General features: G+C 36.9%; 1 protein-coding gene across 3 annotated transcripts in view; it reads right to left on the bottom strand.

Annotated features, from left to right (window-relative positions):
• Positions 1–238: 238 nt before the first annotated feature.
• LOC107656971 (MOB kinase activator 2-like) overlaps positions 239–24,498 on the bottom strand; it is a 47,262-nt gene continuing 23,002 nt past the window's right edge. The window contains exons 1-5 of one of the 3 annotated variants that reach the window (XM_016444935.1): positions 19,018–19,230; positions 5,127–5,287; positions 3,556–3,649; positions 3,041–3,165; positions 239–1,546 (exon numbers count right to left, since the gene is read on the bottom strand). In XM_016444935.1, coding sequence (XP_016300421.1) covers positions 1,275–1,546; positions 3,041–3,165; positions 3,556–3,649; positions 5,127–5,287; positions 19,018–19,100 — 735 coding nt within the window. In that variant the 5' untranslated portion in view covers positions 19,101–19,230 and the 3' untranslated portion in view covers positions 239–1,274. Of the gene's footprint in view, positions 1,547–3,040; positions 3,166–3,555; positions 3,650–5,126; positions 5,288–14,367; positions 14,629–19,017; positions 19,231–24,498 lie in introns of those variants that run through there. The other 2 variants (XM_016444934.1, XM_016444936.1) reach the window with 2 other exon arrangements.

A 24,498-nucleotide genomic window follows, 5' to 3' on the forward strand; every position in this document is an offset into this window, starting at 1 on the left:
AAGTGCATAACAAAATGACAAAAAAAAAAACTACAATTAAAATGAAATCAGAATATATAAGAAAAAAATATTATATATATAAAAACATACACTATCAGTTAACAACTTTATAGCTTGCAGCAGTTCTGTCATTAAAGATTTACAAATTATTGTTCAAAATCACTTCTGTGTAAAAAATAATGGGATTTTTTACTTCTGGAACCCGATTGGCTGACATGTAAATTGTGGGCGGAGTTTGGAGAGCATGTGTGTAAAGGTTAACTGCAGCACGTGTGATTTGACATGATTTCACAGGAAAAAAAAAAAAGACACTGCGTACAATTATTTGTGACTTTCAAATATTTTATTAGGTTATAATTTGCAGAGCTTAAAATATTAAATCGCCTTTAACTTAAAGTATTATTAAAATACGTAAAACAAAAGCCAGAACTGAGGAGCCCTGAAAAACGTCAGCTAAAACCGAAACGAAAAGAAAAAGGAAACCGAGAAATAAATTAAATAAAAGGAAAAGGTCCGATCTTCTCGTCGCGACACAAACTCTCTGAACAGTGATGAAGGGCGAACTAAAACATCCGTTGCTCGAAGATAATAATCTTTGCAATCAATACATACAGACTAAGTGTACATTCTTTTCCATTCACAAATCGTCTTTTCAGAATGAGGCTAGAGACATGATTCCCGAGACGCTTCCAGAGCCAGAGCGTTCGGATTCAACAGCAGACAAACACGAATGTCTTTGTCACTCGAGGGAGAAGGTGTGAACCCAGTTCACCTCGGGCCTCCTCTACAGTGCTCAACATGCAACACAAGTCTGTCCCATATAAGTAGAGGGAGGATGGGATTGCTATATGATGAGTAAAGTGACACCGAGAGGCTTATTGGGGAGCAGGTAGCATTGACAGCTCTCTCAGTTCCTGAGTGCAAAAGCCTTGAACACACACACACACACACACACCCCTTTTACCCTATAAAAATGGAAAAGAAACCTTTATACCAAACACGAGGACCAGGCCAACACCCTTATCAAACCAACAGAGGGGAAACTGCTGCATCAAACGGAAAGCGTAAAACAGGAAGGAAACCGAAGCACGGTCAGGTTGTTCTTGGTTAAGGGTTAGGCGGCTGCCTCTGAGGTCATTCGGCGAGAGCCTGGCGGAGCACTCCGAACCGGGTCCTAAAGAGAGCAATGTTCTGGGAGGGTGAAGAAGGTCTGTGAGTCCCAGCAGTCCTTCTGAACCCTGGCTTGGCAGGTCAGAGACGCAGCGGCGCCAGACTCATCTCTCCGTCACGTGGTTCTGTGGCTGAGGAGGCAGCGGCGTGCACAGGGCCTCCGTCAGATCGTCCATTATCGACGTCTCCTTGGGGTCCATCAGATTGAATTCCCTTATAAAAACCACGAAATGCGTGTAGAGTGTGTTTAGGTGTCCGTGCAGGTCCATGGCCACCGTCTCCTTGTAGTGAGACCAGTAGATGTGAGCCAGAACGTGGAAGAGATACCTGCAGATTTTCTTCACCAGCGAGTCGAAGGTGTTGGGGAACTCTTTACCTACAGAGAACCAGACAAACACACATTTAGACCAAAGAATCTGACAAATCTGTTATATATACACTACTGTTCATGGTATGTGTTTGAAAGAAGATCTCACAATTCTGACCTTACCTCTTAATTCTGAGTTTATATCTCAATTCTGACTTTTTCTTCTTAATTCTGAGTTTATATCTCAATTCTGACTTTTTCCTCTCAATACTGAGTTTATATCTCAATTCTGACTTGTTCCTCTCAATTCTGAGTTTATATCTCAATTCTGACTTTTTTCTCCTCGAAATGCAGTTCATATCTCATAATTCTGACATTTCCCTCGAAATTCATTTTATATCTCATAATTTACATTTTCCTCCCAATTCAGAGTTTATATCTCGTACTGTAATTCTGACTTTTTTTCCCCTCACAATTTGGAGAAAAAAAGTTAGAAATCAAAAGGTATTTTATTTTTTATTTTTTTTTGGCTTTATTTGATCAGAAATGCTGTAAAAACAGCAAAACATTATTCTAATTCAAATTAGCTGTGAATATATTGTAAAAAGTAATCTATTGCTGTATTTTCAGCATCATTACTCCAGTCTTCAGTGTCACATGATCTTCAGAAATCATTCTAATATGCTGACTTGCTGCTCAAGAAACATTTCTGATTATTATCAATGTTGAAACAGTTGTGCTGCACAATATTTTTGTGGAAACCGTGATACATTTAATTTTTTTTAGAATTCACAGAATAGAAACTTCAAAAGAGCAGCATTTATTTAAAATAGAAATCTTTTGTAACATTATGAATCTGTCACTTTTTATCAGTTTAATGAATCTTTACTGACACCAGTAAATACTATTATTTGTATAATTTCACTATCACTATAGAAATTAGAAGAATAATTATATCTCAAGATTATATACTAAGAATATCAAATTCTAATTAATAATTCCATTAATCATTTTAAAATGATCTGATATTTCCAAGACTGCAGGAACCCTGCAAGAGCTCCTGAAGGTGATTCACGTTTATTTGTTTTGTGCTTTTCGTAATGCATAATGTTTCAAAACAGGTTTATAGAAACGCATGTTTCTACGTTATATTTAAGATCCATAAATTGTCTTAAATGCATTATGAAAAATGGAAACAGCTTTATTAATGTTATTTAGCATAAAAAATAAAATAAAAAGCTGTTACTATTATTTAACAGACTTGATGTAAATTGCACTAATGAAAATCTGTACTTTATTAACTATGTGAATACTGTAACAGATGTATTGTTAGTTAATCTTTGCTATTATACAGAAACATCATAAAATGTTGTAGCTTGGAACATTGTCCACATCCATTTGTGTGTTTATTAGTTTTCTACTAGAATGGATCATTTGCTTTCAAATAAACAAAATGGAAATTAAATGTAATGTTCTTTAAGACCACAAATAAGCATCAAACCTACTTGCTTCAGTCGTACGGTTTGCACGTTCATCACTAGGTGGCGCTAGAGACTCACTCACCGTATTTCGTAGGAAAGATGTCCTCATCAGTCACCAGCTTCTGAACTGAACTCATGACGAAATCCACGTACTGTGGCGCTGTGCATTTCGTCTTCTTCCCTTTCTCATCCTGCCAGTAGTATGTCCTGCCAAACACACAATCGAGTTGATTTTCCTTCTGCTGTATCCATCTAAACCCTTGTACAGGTGCAGCAGCATCGTTTTCCTTCAATCGCTCATCTTTTCCCAATACAAATACATGACCTTGTCGATCTCTCCACCAATCGTCTGTCTGACACACTTTCTGCAGCAGCTGTTCATTAACCAGACTTCTGATAGTGAATCTTCCCATAAGCATGAGCAGTATATTTATGATGACACTCAGGTTCCTTGAATTTCCCCTCACCAGGAACAGTCAACGTCTCATTTAAAGCATGCATCAAACTGAACATGCTCTTCTACCATCACATCTCTCCCTGAGGTTGCGACCCCTGAGAGTCTGCAGGCTTCATGATGGATGAATAACAGATACTCACGTGCTGCAGGCGGTCATGGCCAGACATGTGTCTCCTGTGCAGAACTCGGAGATCGTGCTGTACTGCAGGTTAATCAGATTGAAGAACGTCGTGGCTAGAAAAAAAATAAAATAAAAAAATCACACAAACCATTCAAAGATTAAGCAATGAAAAAACTGAAATTCTTCTATAATGCATATAAATATCATAATGCAATATGTTCCAAGTCATTATATGAATCAGATGGCTTTGTGTTGCTTATTAAAACATGCATAAACAATGACTTCTAATCATCTAAACAAAAATCTTTGCACTTTTTTTTTTTTTTTACATTTTTATAAATGGATGCAAATATGCACATTTCTATAAAATTGCATACTGTACAGAATTACATTATTATTATTATTATGTATTTGGCTATATGTCAACTCTTAATATGTAGAAATATAAAACAGAGAAATACGTATATTTAATATATATATATATATATATATATATATAGTTTTTATATAACTATATATAATTTTTTAAATATTTTTTTAAATATTTTTTGTTTAAAAATGTAGACTTCTTATACTAGCAAGATGACAAAGTGACAGGAAATACATTTATAATGTTAGAAAATATTTCTATTTCAAACAAATGCTGTTCTTTTGAACTTTCTGTTCATCTGTGAATCCTGAAAAATAAAATGTATCACAGTTTCCACAAAAATATTGTGCAGCACAACTGTTTTCAACATTGATAGTAATCAGAAATGTTTCTTGAGCAGCAAATCAGCATATTAGAATGATTTCTGAAGATCATGTGACACTGAAGACTGGAGTAATGATGCTGAAAATACAGCTGCGCATCACAGAAATAAATTACAGTTTAACAGATATTCACATAGAAAACAGCTGTTTTGAATTGCAATATTATTTCACAATTTTACTGCAGCTTTGGTAATATATTACATATGTATTCTGCATATATTCTATGTAGAGGAAATGTAGCTCAACAAGCACCGTATGAGACGACTGTGAGCTGATCCATAGACATGGCTTCAATTAACCACAAAAGGCAGTGATTTGGTTTAATAAGTGCTTGTGGAATTTGAAAGTCCATTAAAGTTTCCTAAATTGAGCAATATTATTATTTTTTTTTACATGTTTTCTTTCCAGATAAAATAGAGGGAAATGCAAACAATGCTGTGATTCGTGGCTTCGGAATGTTATTCTGAGCTGGTTTTGTCATGCAGTTATATAACACAGAGCTGAAATCATACATTCCCTCGGATGAAAAGAAGACATGTTTTCAAAACACACCTAGTAACTAGACACAACAACACGACGGTTGCCGTTTACCAGATTAAAAACAACCAACACATTTCTATAAGATTCCTCTGGCCAAAAAAATAGTAATGTGTACTACTGATGAAGTTTTGCAGATTAGAAATGCTCATAGCAACTAAATATAATTAAACAGCATTCAGGACACGATCTTGGGTTCAGACGTGATCCTGTAACCAAAGAGCAGCGAAAACAACTGCACTGTAACTTTACTTTGGTCTTAATTCTATTGAAGGAAATGAGGTGAGGTGAGAAACCCACTGTTGCAAGCGAGCCACTCGTTCAGGTCGATCTCTCTCGGCAAAACCACCAGCTCCTTGAGGTCGAAGTCGACGACTCTCACTTTGGTGTGTTCTGCATCCAGGTAATGCTTCTTCTCCTCGGGGGGCGGCTTCTTTCCATTGGGCTTCCCTTTGCCCTTCCTGTACGAGACGAAACGAGGATGAACAGAGGTTACTCAACCTGATAGAACTGGGAACCAAGTCTTAAACTCTATTGGGCAGCATTTGGGCCTGTGCAACAAAATAAACATGCGGCTCTTTTGTGCGAGACGCGAGTGCAACGCTGATAAGATGTTCTTCTAGAAAATGCGCGAATATGTGTTCTGTGTGAATGAATGGCTTGGTTTCAGTTTTGACGTAAACAAGATCTTCTCCGCACTGATGCTCTCTTTTCCCGCAATTTATCCTAACGGTTGGAGGGGTGTTTTTAAGGATATTCTGCCTAAGCCGTCAAACTGACGTCATCAGAGAAGGAACGCCATTCCAGAGCGGAAGTAAATGATCAGATTTTGATTAAAGTTTACCAAGACAAACTATTTTTTTTCAGCAGATTAACTTGCACGGACTAATTGTTCACATCAAGACTAGCAATGTGTTACGTTACTAACTACAATTTTCATCATGTAACTTGTACACAATAATGGACTTCAATTTGCAAGTAATTTACCCAGGATTTTATTGATAATATATACAGTATGCATAAAATAAAAATAAAAATAAATAAAATAAAAAATATATGACAAAATATTACTAATATATATATACATATATATATATATATATATATATATGTGAATGAATTAATGGATGAATTCTTGATGCTCATTTTTTTAAACCAGAAAACAAAAAAACATTGCATATATACTGAAATTATCCAGTATTGACCAGTTGATAGCTAGGAACTGTTTATGTGGGTAGATGGTCCATTATTTCAGAGGAGGCCTAGTAAAGGTTTCTGTGTTATGTAAGCACATACAAACACCTCATGCATTGCAGCAAACTACGCAACAATCTGTGCACATCCATTTTCCACTGCAGGTTTGCTCCGTTAACCTTGCCCTGTGATTAGTGCAGCAGACCACAGACATCCAGGCTTTTCCTTCCACATCTATTTTTAGCACAGACGGGTTGTATTACCATCAGACCCAGTCCTCCCACCACACCCGCGCTAATACAGTAATAACACTCCACTCCAACACACAAGAGCTGCTTTCATGGAAAACAAGAGCTTTAAGAGCCAACATTTACCTCACAGCACCGTTAAAACACACAACCTCTGACAGGAGATGTTTTGTAAATCAAGCTTTCATACAAAACCACTGTGACAAACTTTTACCGTGTCAAAGATGACTGAGCAGGTTGGGAAAATATCACTAACAATAATAAAAATAAAAATAATACCAACATCATTTTCCAGTCAATATTTATTAATGATTCTTTTTTTAATTCTTACAAATACTTTTACCACACACACACACAAAAAAAAAAAAAAGTTAATACTAGGTTACCAGTCAATTACTATTAAGTGATCGCCGATGATATTCTCTTTAAGAATTATTGGTCATATTTGTTACATGAAAACATTTGCTTCAAACATGCACACATCAGCAGGATAATAAAACATATGAGTAGAACATTAAAACTATTGGCCTATTAATTGGAAACTAGCTTATCTTTAACGTTGTCATCAGTATCTGTGCAAAGCCATATCATTGACCTCTGATGGGGAGATTTCTCATATCAGCGGTGTTTCTGATATCACATGTGATGCCAAATAGTCTGAAACAGTAAAGAGCTCTCATATCTTATATTCTGTCCAATAACAGCAGTGCAATATAGATATATAAAGCAATATAAAGCAGCATCTGTGTCCGTCTGAAAGGTGCTCCCATGTTGTCTGACTCCGGGGCCCGGGGCCAGTTCTGGCTCTCCACACAGAGACAGACCTTGTTGCTTTAACGGCGAAGAGGCGGGACCTGAAACCAGCGCTGCTAAACACACACAGACTCGCATCAGAAACACTCTTCAGCCTTCTGCTGCAAGTCTGAGTCTGCAGGGCCAGCGGAGACGCTCTGGGGCTGTTTTGTGTGGGATTTCATTACCGGGAGCAATTTTAAGTATTTCAAAGTAAAAGAAAAAGTGGGTATCATTTATAGATCAATTGGCGTCCATGAATTCACTCCATCTCCATACGAACTCAGTGTTCTTGGATTCTTTTGTTCCCTTTTCAGTGCATTCAGACAAACAGATCCTGATTCCTGGAAAAGCATGACACTAGACTGTCATCGTGAGTGTGTTTAATGGTGCGTTACGTCTTGAACCGTGCATAAATGACCATCAAGAGTTTGTGGGGATAAAAAAACTCACGTCTGGAGTGAAGCGGTGGCAGAATGACAGCCTCTAAATCTTACAAAATCCTTTATTTCTGGGGTTCACAAACATTTTTCTGTAAGTCAAACCCCTTAAACGTAAAATATCGCTTAATATATCTTATTTTTAGAATTAACATTTCAATAATTTAACAACAAATTCATGTTCACTGTTATCTGATATAAAATATTTATTGTTTTCTGTCTTTTTTAATTATTTATGCATACGACTGCATATTGCTGCTGCTGAAACCAACTGAAACCTCTTTCAGGGTCTTTATTTTTATTTTACGGTTTTAATGATTAAAATGAAGACAAATATATTTATACACACACACGCACTCTCACACGCACACACACGCGCACACTCTCTCGCACGCACGCACGCACAATATATATATATATTCTCTGAATTCAAAAATAAAAGGTTTTTAGCTTCACTGGAAGGGCTCAGGCACAGAACGATGCAATGATACAATTTGTTACACTCTATTAAAAAGTAACAAAGTAACAAATATTTCAGGTAAATGAATGGGCACAGACGAAGAAAACACTGTTACTATTTTTCTCTGAATTGCACAACATTAAACAACTTTATATGCTGTATTAAAAAGTGAGACTGTACATGATCTCCAAATTTTTACACAAAAACAACCTTTTCAACCTACAGAATAATTAGGGATGCACGATATATCGGCCACCATATCGGTATCGGCCGATAAATGCTAATTTTTTCTGTCATCGGTATCGGCCCGATAAGAAAATGTTGCCGATATCTTAATCGGCCAAAATTTTCATATCGGTGCATCCCTAAGAATAATTGTAACTTGCGGTATTTTTAGCTTGCAGCTGCCTTGCCATTTCCTGCATTCATATACTTTACAGATCAAAGGTTGCTTGCATTCTTTTTGGGTTTATAATGGGAGCTTTTTCGGAGCTGCTCTTCCAGGCAATGATAACCATCTTCACTGTTCCTGTTCCTCACTGAACATCTGGTGGCCTTTAACATGCAACTAACTATAAAGCACAAAAAGCGGTGCTGAAATCATGATCTATTTGCACAAACTGCTACTTATCACTGTGGACTTGCTACAATCACACACACACACACACACACACACACACACACACACACACACGATAAACGTACATAGTCCAATGCGATCATACATCCAAAGGCTGACTGTCTCACAGCCATTAGGCCAAGTACAAAACACATGCAGTGACAATAGTCCATTATTGCGGATGATCCGCTCAGTGTGGTCTGATTACTGACCTGCCTGCGTTTGACTCCATTTATGGTTAATACAAGAGGGATGAGGACGTCAGACTCTGGCACGCTTTCTTTTCATCAGAACAGTCTCTTAGCCATGCCTGTGGTTTTCAGGAAAGTCAAATGATGCAATAGACATTTCTGCTTAATTGCTGTTCCCAACTTCCTTCCCGGGAGCACGATCTAACAATGAACTACAGACTCCCGAAAGCAAACGCAGATGCAGAGATGCAGATTGCAGACAGACATGAAGTCTGAGAAGGCATTTCTGATGGTCTTTGTGCGATCAGAGACTGGTGTCAATCTCAGACACACACGATTAGGAACGTTTGTGTGCCGAATTGCACCTTTTTTTTATTCTCAGGGCATGATCTTTGGCTAATACTCAGAAGCTACATGCCTAGTCCATTATGGGCGAGACATGCTGAAAAACATTCCACTGACTCGCTGATGCATTTTCCTACTTTCAAAGTCAAGATGGAGATAAAATACAATCCGTGCTTTAATGCATTATGCAAAGTCCAAAAAAGCATGGGATTTTTTACTCAAAAGTAGTAGTATTTAATGAATAGAGCAGCAAAGGCATAGTGTCACATCTTGATCCACTCATTTTTTATTTTTTATTTTTTGCAACTTGGTGCATATCTAAACCAACGTCTCAGCAGAATGTCAACTATTTAAACTATTCAAAAACACGAGAATCCTACATACGAACTCACCTTCAGGTTCAGAAAAATGCCGAACATGTCAAGAATAACCTGACTGAAGGGGTAGAAAAACATGCCTCAGATTCCAAATGAATAAACAAATATTTTAGGCAAATTAATGGGTGTGGAAGAAGAAAACAATCTGCTAACTGTTATGCAAACTGGGTTAATCCTTTCACTCTACTGCACGACTTAAAAGGCAAAGTCACTTAGCAAACCTCTTCAAACTAGGGAGTCTCCACATATTTCCTCAGACGTTGATCCCACCTAAAACACATTAGCAAATCTGCAAGATTAAGTTCAGCCACGGCCGACGAAACAGCTTTTTGACTCCAGACTTGAGCCGCCACCGATGCTGCAGGGCCCTAAAAGTGCCATTTAAAAGACTGTTATAGAAACATCAAATCAGTCCTCTCTCTGAAAAGCCACAGTCTGTGGGAACGCCAAGACTGGTTTTTAAGAGACTATAATTAGACGAATGTCAGCTTGAGGCTTATGCGATAGTATACAGCTATAAAAGAGCAGCAGTTTATTTCACCTGAAGAACTGAGCATTAAATCACTTGCTTCCACAAATCCAAACATTTAAAGTATGGCATTCATGGTATGGCATAATACTATAAAGATGCATATCTACAGTGCAAAACTTGCTAATATAAACTTTCTAATTGGCTGTAACTTATTGAAAGATACACTGCAAACATCACACTTATTCAATGATTTGCTTTTATCAAGTATGCGATAATCCCTTGAGTTATGAAGAATATAATACTTCTCAAAGAGAAATATACGCTGTGAAATAAAAGCACAAGCAGATAGTTATGTCTGGCTGTGATAATCTCTGAAATCCCCCAACAAACACACGAGAGGTCGACCGAATGATCGGTTTTGCCGATTAATCGGCACCGATAGTTGATTGCCAGAACTATCGGCAAAAATCCAAATCCATAGTAATGACCTGTTTTCATATCATTACTATGCAATTAATTTGATGACTAGATGTTGAATTAGTAGAGCAAGGTGTGTGTGAGGTGTGTGTGATTCCTGATACCTGTAAGTTTTTGCCCAGTGTGCGACTGCCATATTTTGTTATTTTGATTGGATAATCATCAAGTGTTCTAGAATAGAGGCAAATAAAGCATGAGAGTATAAACATACAATATCCAAATGTATGTAATTTCAATGCTATGGCCTTTGTGTAGATTCGCGGACCGTTGTACGCGGACCGTCTGCACGGTCTCAAAAAATTGCCTGCACGCAGACGGGGTGCGCGACTGTCCGCGAGCCCTCCTGATGACAAAAATTACGTATATACTTTGGCCTTAAGCCTGCAGCACTAGCCGGTGTGTTCGACTAGAAGAGGTGCGGCGCAGATCGATCAGTGTTTGACATCCGCGAGAGCAGTCTGCTCTCTTTAGCTCTCGTGGTACTGTAATACACCGATCGGTCTGCACAGTCGGTCCGCGTCAAGTCGAACACATCTACTAGTTTACACCGGTTACACTCAGAGATGTGGCGCACACGTGAGGCTGTAGGGTGAATGCGTAAACATCAACAAGCTGAAAAATAAAACCAAAGTTTTTTTTTTTAGACAATGTAATCTTGTTAAAATTTATTTCATAAAATTGGTATTGGAAAAAGTATCGTTCAGGAACCGGTATCGAAGTCAAGGTATCGGTATCGATATTTTTTGAACGATACCCAGCCCTAGCGATCAGTGCTCGTTGCAGGGTTGCTCATTGAGTTTGTTAAATGATTAACTGACAGACAGGAAGAGCTCTCTTCTTTCAGTAGGTCACTTTACAGCTCACCTGAGGCCACCGAACAATCCCAAACCCCGAGCCAGACTGCACTCATTCACTTATTCACTAAAACAGTGGACCTGAATATTAATAAACAAGAAATTAGCTTCCATTTCCAATCTGGAAAAAGTGATCAAACCACGCTCTGGATATAAGGTGCCAAATATATAGCAAATTAATCATATGGATGATGAGTATCAAAACCTAGACAGCATTATGGCGACTGCATGCATATGCATATTATATACAGTGGGGTTCAAAAGTCTGAAACTACATGCATACATATCAGTGGTGGAAAGAGTACTGAAAATGTGTACTTAAGTACAAGTACTGTTACATTGCTGAAATAATACTCAACTACAAGTAAAAGTACTGGTGTCAAAACAGTACTTAAGTAAAAGTACAAAGTACTCCTCTCAAAAACTACTCCGAGTACTAGTTACTAGTTACTTTTTAGTCGGCGATATTTAATGAATTACCAAAAAATATTCATTCATATCAAAGATCTATGCGGATAATAGCTACTTTGAACAAAACCCACTTTTATCTTATGGACAAAGTACGTGAATTAGTGGTCATGATACAGGACTTTCTAACTTCAATACCTTGAAAAATATCAGTATCAAAGCACACGTGAACCGGAAATTGCAACTGACTTCAGTGTTGTGATGTATTTCCGAGATAAATGGAATATTGAATAAAGGGTGGGGTTGTATTGTGGTGCACCTCCTCTCCACCTCTTGCTCATAGCAGATTCACGGTTGGATAGCAGTGGTTAACAATATCTGCTTGTTACGTCTGATATCACGCTTCACTGCTTCTGGGTCCGACTTAAGAGGATTCTCCCGAAGCCGTCGAACTGACGTCACCAGAGCGAGAACGCCATTCCAGAGTGGAAGTGAATTTTCAGTTTTTGATTAAAGATTACGACAGCAGACAGTTTTTTCCCCGGTGTATTGACTTGCACGGTTCAATTGTTCACCACAAGACTAGTAATGAATAGGGTACCTTTGTTGCAAAAGCTTACAGCACAAGGAAGCTTGATTTCGAATTTGATTTCAAACTGAATTGCAAAAAAAGACAAGTACACATTCAGTAATACAATTATAAAACAAATGACCTCAATTCTGTTGAGGTATCCGAAATATGACACCACTAAATTTTTATAAGCAATGATGTAAGAGCCATATATGTTAGGCCTATTTATTTAGATAAATGGAACATCAGATGGCTTTGACCTGTAATGACTGTACAATGTAGTGATGCAGTTAGGCAGACTAGGATATGTATATGTACAAATCAGACAAATATCCCATTCCAAAACATTTCTAGCATAAACTTACATTGTAAAGAAATTAAAGTTCCACCTTTGATTGTTGAAAGACTTTCTGGTGCATTTCACTTACAGCCAATAAAATTTCCAGTAGGATTTTCATCGGTCAGGCGTGGATCTATTTTGACAAAGTTTAATCCAGGAGCAAAGAGAATGAATTTCTACTTTAAAAGCACGGAGAGATCGCGATTGCACACAGTCTGAGTGCGCACAAGCAATATCGGAGAGAGAGGACAGGCAGCTCGTGTGTATAAGTTAGGCCTATTTGAGAGCTCGCATCCAGTTTTCTGCGATTACATGACTGTGTTCTCATGTTACAATAAAGCGCTCGCCACATTCGCGCGGGAATGATTAAAATTTTCCCGCTTCAGATATCAGAGCTTTTATTGGTCCGTTTACGATCGGATATCTTTAGTGGCTACTGAAGTGCCGTCAAATTTTAGAATATCAATTCAAATTGTGGGCGTAACGTTACTCAGTAACGAACTATGATTTAAAAGTAACGGAGTAGATTATTTTGCTTAATTTGTACTTAAGTACAAGTAAAAGTACAGGTTTAAAAATATACTAAAAAAGTACAAGTACCCGAAAAAACTACTTAATTACAGTAACATGAGTAGTTGTAATTCCTTACCTCCACCACTGATACATACAAAGGTTTATTTTATTTTTTTATTTTTTTATTTATGTATTTATTTTGTTGGAGTTCAAGCAGCTAATTGTAATGCTAATATTATTATTATTATTATTTTTTTTTTATTATTATGTTATGTTATATATTATGTTATATGTTATGTTATGTTATTTTAGGGGCCCCAGAAAATTATTTAACTCATTTTCACAGAAATGTGTATTTTTCTCTCTACTACTGGTACAACATACACATACAATTTATTCACAATTCAAAGAAACACAACAAATCCATAATAAAAAAATGAATAAACACTAATGTCAACAGTTACTAAAACTGACTGAAAATATGACAAAGGACATAAAATATTAAAAATAAAATATATAAAAAAATAATTGCTCTATGCAACCTATAGCGCCTTCCCTTTTCCAATTCATGTGTGAAGAAAATGATTTTCAGTGTTATATATTATTTCATATTATAATTCCTATCCATATAAAATCTCAGCATGTTGTACATATTTTTTTTTTTTTAAACATGGTGCTTTTTTGTAAACATGTTACTGATACAATGCGTACTGCATACATTTCTTTTTTTTTTAAATAATAACAATACAAACTGTTTGTATTCATATTAGCTACACATTCAACAACAAACAGTGGATCTGACGACAACAGGTCAACAAAGTGGTACTAAACTCATCTCTACATGGACTCAGAATAGATATTGTATCATATGTATCAAAATAACTATTTTTGTGCAATTTAAAAAGCATGTTTGGGTAATTTAATATATAAACTGCCTATATGGTGCCTAAAAATACCGGTGCGCCTTTTGGTCCACTGCCACAGAAATAACCCTGCTGGCCAAGCCACAATTCATTCTAATAATAACTGATCTATGAGCCTCGCGGAGAACGATAATATATCCTTACAGCTGACAAACATGCAGATTACACGCACATTAAAGGTGCGCTGCTAACTATCAGAAGTTAGTGGAAAGCTGCTCCGTCAAGCCGCCGCGCGCGTAACGCGCACACACCGCCGCACCGTGAAGAAGTTGAGAGACAAATCATTGCGCTCAGTAGAGGAGCACAGAGACAGTTACCTCAGCACTTTGCCCACCGCCTGAAGGACCATTTTACAACTTAATCCGTTTTTGGGGGACCTCTGCGTGAGCGCGCCGTCTCCGGTTATGGCGTGATCTCCGACCATGTTTCCAAACGCGCGGTTTGAACGCTGCTGACGGACGCGATCATATGTTCTGATAAAGTGAATCCAGAGTTTTCAGGAGCATTGCATGCAAAACAGTCGCTCTGCTGTGCTTCTCCTTCGGCCAAACTTCTGACCAATCACAGAACGGATGGGCGGGGCCAAAGCGCAATATTTGGAATGTAAAAAAACAAAACAAAAAACTCATGCATGTGACTCTCCACATTCACTGGACGCAGAAAACAATGTGCTCGATCTGGGTGCAGTATAACTGGATTTTCCTCCAAAACCACAGCAATAACTCAAACTGTGGAACAAACAGATATGATTCCACTAGTTCTACTGGAATAATATATTGCATAATCCTGTTTTTACACTATATTCATCACGCATATGAGTGTCTAATTTACAGCTTTCTTCTAACTGGAAACCTCCATCCAACCATTCTAACACTAAACTGTTTACTTAATTTATTAAAGTTTATAGGTAGCATTTGTATTAGAATTTTTTTTTAATGAAAAACAAACAAATAAATAAATAAAATAAACTTAAAACCAACCAAAAATTCAAGATTTAAAAAACCTAAATTCAAGTTATGGAAGGGAAAGAATACATATATACACATACATACATACATACATATATATATATAAACTTATTTCAACTATTACACATTCTCATTTAGTTTAAGCTGAAATACTAAAATATCTAATAGGAAGTAAATTAAAACTAATAATTGAAACTTCATAATAACTATACAGACATAAAAAACTAACAAAAATTACAAAAAAATATGATTATAAATGCATTTATTTATTTATTTTTATTAAAGTTATTTTAATTTAATATGAACAAAAACTACAATAGTATATCAATTGCACTGATGGTCATAAAAATGCATGCATGCATAGTAGTAAGAGAATGAGCAAAATGTTGTTTAAAATACCTTTATATTGAGTATAGTGCAGGGCACCGCTATAACCGCTCGATATGTCAACTACCCATGAAGCATTTCCTTAACAGGTTGCTTCACCGCATGTTTTGACGAAATCGTGACGTACTGGATGCTGCTGCTGTGTAGCAATTTGTGTTATGACAATGTAATTTACAGTGGAACATCAGGCTGGAATTTTCCTGCAGGGCTTGAAGACATGTTCAGACTCGACAAGCCAGAAGCCGGACTAGTATTTTAGTCCTCTAACAGCACGCCAAGACAGACAAACACATGCTAGAGACTCACAGCCTCCCTGGCTCCATGCATGCGCCCTCTTAGCTTTTCTGCTATAAAATAAAAAATAAGCATGCACACACAGTGCATCTACAGTATATACATATTAGTCACCATAGCATAAATGTCTGCTTATTTTTAGGCATCCATGAAGCATATAAATGTAGGTCAGAATGCTAAAAGTGTTCAGCGCGGTTAATATAATGGCTGCTACTTTCAATCCAAACACTTGTGTCAGCCTTCAATTATTACTGCTTAAGCCTTAAAAGGTCAACCTGAAATAAATGCTGGAAAAGGAGAGTGCTTTCTAAAATGAGGCACGGACGTCAGGTTGTAGGTGGGAGTGGTGAAATAATGAGGCCTGTGTGAGCGGGACAGGAGAGGCTCACAGGCTGCGCTTGTCCAGGAGGGAAAAAAAACCAGGGGCAGGGAGGCAGAACAGAGGAGGCTTTCATTGCTTCTACAGGTGAGAGAAAATGAAAGAGCAGCTGACGAAAGCAGTGACGCAAATAAGCCGCAGCGTGCTGAATGTTTTCTTAGTAAACTCAATGCTTTAGGAATTTAAGATAGGCACCAACATATCTACAGCTTTCTTCTAACTGGAAACCTCCATCCAACCATTCTAACACTAAACTGTTTACTTAATTTATTAAAGTTTATAGGTAGCATTTGTATTAGAATTTTTTTTTAATGAAAAACAAACAAATAAATAAATAAAATAAACTTAAAACCAACCAAAAATTCAAGATTTAAAAAACCTAAATTCAAGTTATGGAAGGGAAAGAATACATATATACACATACATACATACATACATACATATATATATATAAACTTATTTCAACTATTACACATTCTCATTTAGTTTAAGCTGAAATACTAAAATATCTAATAGGAAGTAAACTAAAACTAATAATTGAAACTTCATAATAACTATACAGACATAAAAAACTAACAAAAATTACAAAAAAATATGATTATAAATGCATTTATTTATTTATTTTTATTAAAGTTATTTTAATTTAATATGAACAAAAACTACAATAGTATATCAATTGCACTGATGGTCATAAAAATGCATGCATGCATAGTAGTAAGAGAATGAGCAAAATGTTGTTTAAAATACCTTTATATTGAGTATAGTGCAGGGCACCGCTATAACCGCTCGATATGTCAACTACCCATGAAGCATTTCCTTAACAGGTTGCTTCACCGCATGTTTTGACGAAATCGTGACGTACTGGATGCTGCTGCTGTGTAGCAATTTGTGTTATGACAATGTAATTTACAGTGGAACATCAGGCTGGAATTTTCCTGCAGGGCTTGAAGACATGTTCAGACTCGACAAGCCAGAAGCCGGACTAGTATTTTAGTCCTCTAACAGCACGCCAAGACAGACAAACACATGCTAGAGACTCACAGCCTCCCTGGCTCCATGCATGCGCCCTCTTAGCTTTTCTGCTATAAAATAAAAAATAAGCATGCACACACAGTGCATCTACAGTATATACATATTAGTCACCATAGCATAAATGTCTGCTTATTTTTAGGCATCCATGAAGCATATAAATGTAGGTCAGAATGCTAAAAGTGTTCAGCGCGGTTAATATAATGGCTGCTACTTTCAATCCAAACACTTGTGTCAGCCTTCAATTATTACTGCTTAAGCCTTAAAAGGTCAACCTGAAATAAATGCTGGAAAAGGAGAGTGCTTTCTAAAATGAGGCACGGACGTCAGGTTGTAGGTGGGAGTGGTGAAATAATGAGGCCTGTGTGAGCGGGACAGGAGAGGCTCACAGGCTGCGCTTGTCCAGGAGGGAAAAAAAACCAGGGGCAGGGAGGCAGAACAGAGGAGGCTTTCATTGCTTCTACAGGTGAGAGAAAATGAAAGAGCAGCTGACGAAAGCAGTGACGCAAATAAGCCGCAGCGTGCTGAATGTTTTCTTAGTAAACTCAATGCTTTAGGAATTTAAGATAGGCACCAACATATCTTGGATATATATATATATATATATATATAGCAACAAAAGGATCTTTACTTCTAAAGGTGTGGTCACATTAGCAATGTTTAGGTGAACTTTGCATGCAATAAAGGTCTATTTTTAATAGTGTGGCGATGTATGAAGCTCACACAAAAGTCACTTTCAAACCAAGAAGCTTTCAAATTTACACAACCAACTTGAACCTGTTGCAAAATCTGCATGGGGAAAACTTCCTATTGAACGTCCCTATTGAAATGACTGTAATTTACCTACGAAATTTTGACAAACAACAGTAAAAGTGACCGCACCTTAACTCTGCTGACCAGTAAAATCTCTCTAGGGAATGAAATAGCGCCACAATAGATATACAAAAATTATAAACATTAAAAAACAAAAATATACAACAATTATTCACCAGTATTGTCATACCAACCGCATTTCATTAAGAAGTTAGATGATTTTATTTATTTATTTAAATTTTTGATTAAAAAAAAGTCTTCTGAATTAGGGCAAAATATCACAATATTATTTGTATTATTATTATTATTTTTTTTTTCCATATCATAAAATATTGATATTTATCACGATGTTACCATTAATGGTTAAGGAAATGCTTTCCACATGTTTGTTAGAGGATGAATGTAAACATAACTACACGCCACAGAGTAGCTTCCTTTTAATTCAGGGCTCCATGAAATCGTTTTTATTTTTCCCTAAATTTTGTGCTTTCCATTTTATTCTGCATTTTATTATTTATTACAAAGGTATCATCAAGAAATGGTGTCTAATGAAATTAATTAATACAACTTTAACAATCATTTAAAATGTAATCAACTCAAAATACAATAATTGACAACAAAACGGTGGAATTGTTTGTCAAATAAAATGCTGCACAACAGAAGTGCATAAATAAAAAGAAAAGATATGATATTCCTTAAATTATTATTACTTTGAGAACATCATTTCTTCTAGTTAAACTGAGCTTTTATTTTGTGGGTTTGTGTTGAAGATCTGTGAGTTTTAGTGTGTGTTGCATGGAAATTAACTGCTTGGACAGTCTATCAAACATCTTATTGTGTGTTTCAAAGAAGAAAAAGGAAATGCAACTTGAACAATTAGGTTGCATTTTTGGGTAAATGACTCCCTAATTATACAAGCAGAATCGTGAATATACACCTAAGGATGTTAGAAATACTCGAAATAGCTCAGGACTGAGTGCCAGTCCTAGAAAAACAACATTTTTCATCTTGTCAAGTTCTCCTGTGCAAACATGCCAGTGTAGAGCTCTGTATATTGAACACAATCATTGTTTGATTGCCTGAGAAGAACCGAGTACCTGTTGAAGAGCGTCCACAGAAGACCATGAGGGCTTTCGAAGCTCTCGAAATCAACCGGCGGATCTTCCTCGCTATTCTCCATTTATCACAACATGAACAATTGCTTCCTCACCCTACTTTTCTTATTTATTTGTCACAAACGAACAAACATCCACGCCGTCTGACTCCCCGGCCGTACGTGCGAGAACTTCACAGCCGTCGGGTGAAAGAGGGGAAGCTACAGATGTGGTTTCTGGATAAGTTCTGCTGCTGCTGATAAGGAGGCCTAAACCATGAAGATTACCATGCACTTCACCAAGACACGAAGTCTTTAACATATAACCATTAATGGACAGCGATATGCACTCCGGGAACAATAAGGAGCTCAAAAGTCATATTGAGAATCTGCACTTTGAACTTCAAAACTGATGTTTGTGTCAAGCTCTGTGCGTTACATAATGCTTACAGAGTGCAGTGGGAATATTCAGGGTTAAAGTTTGTCTTCCGAGGGTTTGTACTTTCACTGCTTCCTGTTCATTAAGAAAAAGAGCAGCAGGAATGTGGCGATGCATTGTTTGGGCTCCGCTGAACACGAACAGCTTTCCTGTGTTTCTGTGCTTCCTCAATAAGAAACAGCCGAGCATTTCTGTTTGTCACGAAGCCGCGAGCGCCTTCCTCAAATATTACTGATAATGAAACTGACTGAGAAAAGAGGAGCTCGCTGGAGATGAAGCTGCTGCAGCTGAAACCTCATTCGAAGCTCAAGCTCAGCTGGACTAAAGCACTCGGTTCAGTAAAATGGAATTACTTTTCAGGCCAGTGTTTCCTATTAAATGCATGTACATTTATTGAGATTTCTGTGGAATATACAGTGCCCTAAAAATGTGAGATGAATGATTTATCACCACCACATGTCGTGCATTTTAGCTTTTCATATCTGTGTAATATGCAAAAAACTTTTTTTGGACACTTGTATCAAACTTAGACTCTAAGACTGAACTAAAACTGATTCTTTCTTGTAAAAAAATATGAAATGACAATACCCTTTCAGAGTTCATACACTACCTTTCAAATGTACGCGGTTGGTAATTTTATTTTTTTATATAGACATTAATAGTTTTATTCATCAAGGACACATTAATTTCATCAAGTGACAGTAAATATATTTATAATGTTATAAAATATTTATATTTCAAATAAATGCTGTTCTTTTGAACTTTCTATTCATCTGTGAATCCTGAAAAATAAAATGCATCACAGTTTCCACAAAACAAAACATTGGTTTCAACATTGATAATAATCAGAAATGTTTCTCGAGCGGCAAATCAGCATATTAGAATGATTTCTGAAGATCATGTGACACTGAAGACTGGAGTAATGAGTGAGTGTGTGAGCGAGCGAGCGAACGTGGGAGTGAGTGAGTGAATGAATGAATGCTGATTCTAACAGAACTGACTCTCGACAGAACCACTCGACTCTCCGCTACAAGAACATCACGTTCCCCGAGTCACCAGGTCAGTCTCACATCTCTCCTTCTGAGTGTGTAAGTGACACCAAAGCACTCACACATCACACTGAAGACTCAATACAAAAGGAAGAAAAACTAAAACTACATAAGGAAGAATTACCATCGACATGGCATGCACCTCGAGCATAGGCGGGATAAAACCTTGTCAGAGAAAACATAAGTGCATAAAGAGAAGGTTTCCTGCAGAGATCTTTCACTGTGCATTGGCAGCCCATCAGAGGATCTCAACAGGAAGTTATGTAACCGTCTGATACTTGCGATGTCCATCAGCGCAGCGGCAAAACAATGGCCAAGCAGGAGCTATGTGTGGAAGGTCTCTCGCTGTGCAACCCTGACATACTTCACAGTCCCCTAATGCAAATCAACTGGGATTCCTCCATCTACACTGCATTAGAGCGCTTTTAACAAACCTTACCTGATCAGAGAGCAAGATCCCGACCTTCTAAACTTCAGCAGAAACGGTTTTAGTAATGCAATCCAGAGCTGGCAGTTACTGCTTGTGCATCAGATAACAATCGCTTTACAATAACATTAAACACAGTGACGGTTATTTCCACTCTTTCATCAAGTTATAACAGCCAAAAAGACAAAATGAAAATTCTTTGTAGTACAGAATAGAAATTAATAAAAGCTACAGAAAGTCAACAAAGCAGTGGTTTCCACTATGTCCTACAATCCAATTAAGATCATTAATCTCACCGTTTACTCGTGAAAAATAAGTAATTAATTGTATCGAATGTACACTTGTAGTGTACTTCAAATCTTAAAAGTAGATTTGTACTTGCTGATAATATAATATTAATTAAATAAAATATAAAATGTCACTTCAGTGTACTTAATTCATGACTATGTTTCATAACACACTTAAGTACGCTTAAAATTTTAACTCATTATGATTTAACATATTTTTGTCGTGCATGAAAGTAGTAGACTTATTTTGATGTGTTGACTAACAAACTAATGCACATGTAAAGTACTTGATTAACTGTAGTGTGTTATTTGATATTTGAAGGTTATATTAATCATTTAAGGTTAACATTTTAATTGTACCAAATTGCAACTTCATCACTTCAAATATATTTAAATGTGCATAACATACAAATTTGAACAGAAATGACATTAAAGTGTATTTTAGTTGCTTGTCAGCACATTAAGCAGTAACTATCACCATATTTCAAATACAATAGAAGCAATAATGAAATTACATACAAAGATATACTGAAGTCCTACTTAAGTGGATCAGAAAAGCATAAGTTCAACTAAGTGCATTCAATATAAATGTGGAACTATAAAACTTTTTAATTTAATTGTAAATAGCATGCATAAGAGTCTGAAAACATTACATTCAGTTCACACTTAAGTATATTATCTCCATAAAAAGTACTCTTTCTAAAGGTATGCTGAAGTGTACTTCATTTTCACAAAGGTATACTTGTCTTGCACACAGTGTTGCAAACCTTCACAGCTAACACTATGAGGTGATGTGGTCACTAGATGTAGTTCACATCTTTATGAAAAGCCAAAAATCTCAAATATTATGGTTTGGTGCTTCTGCTTTTTGAGCCACAATCCCCTTCACTTGCATTATTATTTCATTAACCAGCAGGCCGATTGATCTGAGACAGAACTATGCAAGACCATCTCTTAACCCTTCACTGCCATTGCCTGCACAACACAAATAACTATTTCAGCTCTTCTTTCTAAAGCCTAAATCTGGTCCTTGAAGGAGCGCTGGATTCGGGACACACTGCTGACTTTGTTCATGAAGGGAAAGCATGAGGTTTGGTTTGGAGGTGTAGACTGACTCACAGCAGCTCCGCCCAGACCAGCCTGTGCTATAAAACCAAACGCTGCAAATTTTAGCATCAGTTCATCCCAAACGGGGAATGTGAGGACGTGCTAGACTTGACTCGCTCTCGGGACGGTGGACAGACTCCAGAGAACAAGAACAAGAACGAGTCGGCGCGATCAAATCTACAGCACACCCATCTCATCCTCAGTTCACCATGACACACACTCCAAAAATAGAGCCATGCTAATGAATCCCACACCCTGGAAAACAACAGAGGATTTGAGTAGTGCACACACTCACTCACACACACATACGCACACACGCGCACACGCGCACATGCACGCACACACACGCACACGCGCACACACACACGCGTACACACACGCACACAGCTGTCTACTGTAGAAGACATTAATGAGCACTGTAATCTAGTCTGGAAGGCTGATTGAAACAGTTTAGAATAAATAAACCAAGAATGCTATTATTCATTATTATATTGCCAGGAAATCAGACATTTAGGAAGCTTTTATTATTACATTTTATATAGGGAAGGCATTATTTTAGCATTATTTTTGTGATCATATATTTATCAGACATGCATACATACATATACATATATACATGTATATTCACATTAATACTAATATTTATTATAATACTTAAGCAGTATTTTCATGAGCATCTCATATAAGAAAGAAAGAAAGAAAGAAAGAAAGAAAGAAAGAAATTCATGGTTTACATTTACTAATGAGCACACACACGCACACGCGCACACACACACGCGTACACACACGCACACAGCTGTCTACTGTAGAAGACATTAATGAGCACTGTAATCTAGTCTGGAAGGCTGATTGAAACAGTTTAGAATAAATAAACCAAGAATGCTATTATTCATTATTATATTGCCAGGAAATCAGACATTTAGGAAGCTTAGAGGAAAAGTAAAATAATAATAATAATAATAAAAATAATAATAATTATTTACTAATGACTTGTATTAAATGGCATTCGATGTTACTGGCATCCACTCTTCAGCATATCTGATTATCATAAGGACATAAGGGCATAAATTATTATAGTCTATTATTGTATGGCTTCAGAATCAGATGACTTGGAAAACATTGCACAAATCGTCCAGACTACAGTTACAGTGCCTTAGTTTCACAGTGTGTTTAGTGCTTTTTAGAGCTGAGCAGTGCATGATCAGTATAAAAAATCTAAGTAGAAAAAGTGCTGAACCACATAAAAGACGCTCTGCACTGCGTGTTATATTATCATTGGTTCCCTTGAGAGCTGATCGGTCACTGCCTACAGATATAAGGCTCTGTCCCTCTTGACATCACGAGAGGTCAGCGGCTCTGAATCCTCTCTGAACTTCTGACAAATGAGCCATTCTCCACACTCCCATTCCCATCGGATCCTGATGCATCATGAATAAGCGCTGATAGGATCTAAATCTCTGTGCTGAAGAGAGCGGACGCAGACTCAGATGACCCTGACTGAAATATTAATGAAGCCTTTACTTCATCTTAGCAGAAGGTTAATGCATCTTGTTAAAGTCCTCCCTGTTTCACCCCTGTCTCCACAAACCCTAGATAGGGGACGCACACACTCGAACCCACAGCGGAAGAGAAAGTACACTTGTACAATACAACTGAACTTTGACAGGTTTTATTAATCTACATTAAAATATGCACGCATTATGAATAGAAGTAATTAATAAGTCAAATGAGTGCATATTTCTGCACTTGTATGCTCATATCCACACAGCAATACCACACCGATGTCTGGAAGCGTGTGGCTGTGGTCTAGTTTCACTAACAGAGAGCAAAGCCTCAGTGTTTCAGCTCCATCTGCTGGATCGACTCAGAAACACTGTTTTACAGCAGATTCAACTCAAACTGCAATGAAAGAGAGATTTTCTCCACATTTACCACTTCTGCATTATACAGCCAACCATCCCATAATGCAACGCACACAACTTGACCTTCCCTTTCAATTGTGACAAATTAACTCTTACTGCAATACAATGTATCTCTTCTTGAGATCTATTTTTAGACAAAATTACACTAAATATTAGGGTTTTTTTTTTTAGACAGTACTCATTAAACAAGCAGCATTATTACTTTTAATTGTTACTATAATTTAATATTATCATCATCATCATCATCATCATCA

Source organism: Sinocyclocheilus anshuiensis, unplaced genomic scaffold (assembly GCF_001515605.1).
Source record: "Sinocyclocheilus anshuiensis isolate Anshui unplaced genomic scaffold, SAMN03320099.WGS_v1.1 scaffold1052, whole genome shotgun sequence".
Taxonomy (NCBI): Eukaryota; Metazoa; Chordata; class Actinopteri; order Cypriniformes; family Cyprinidae; genus Sinocyclocheilus; species Sinocyclocheilus anshuiensis.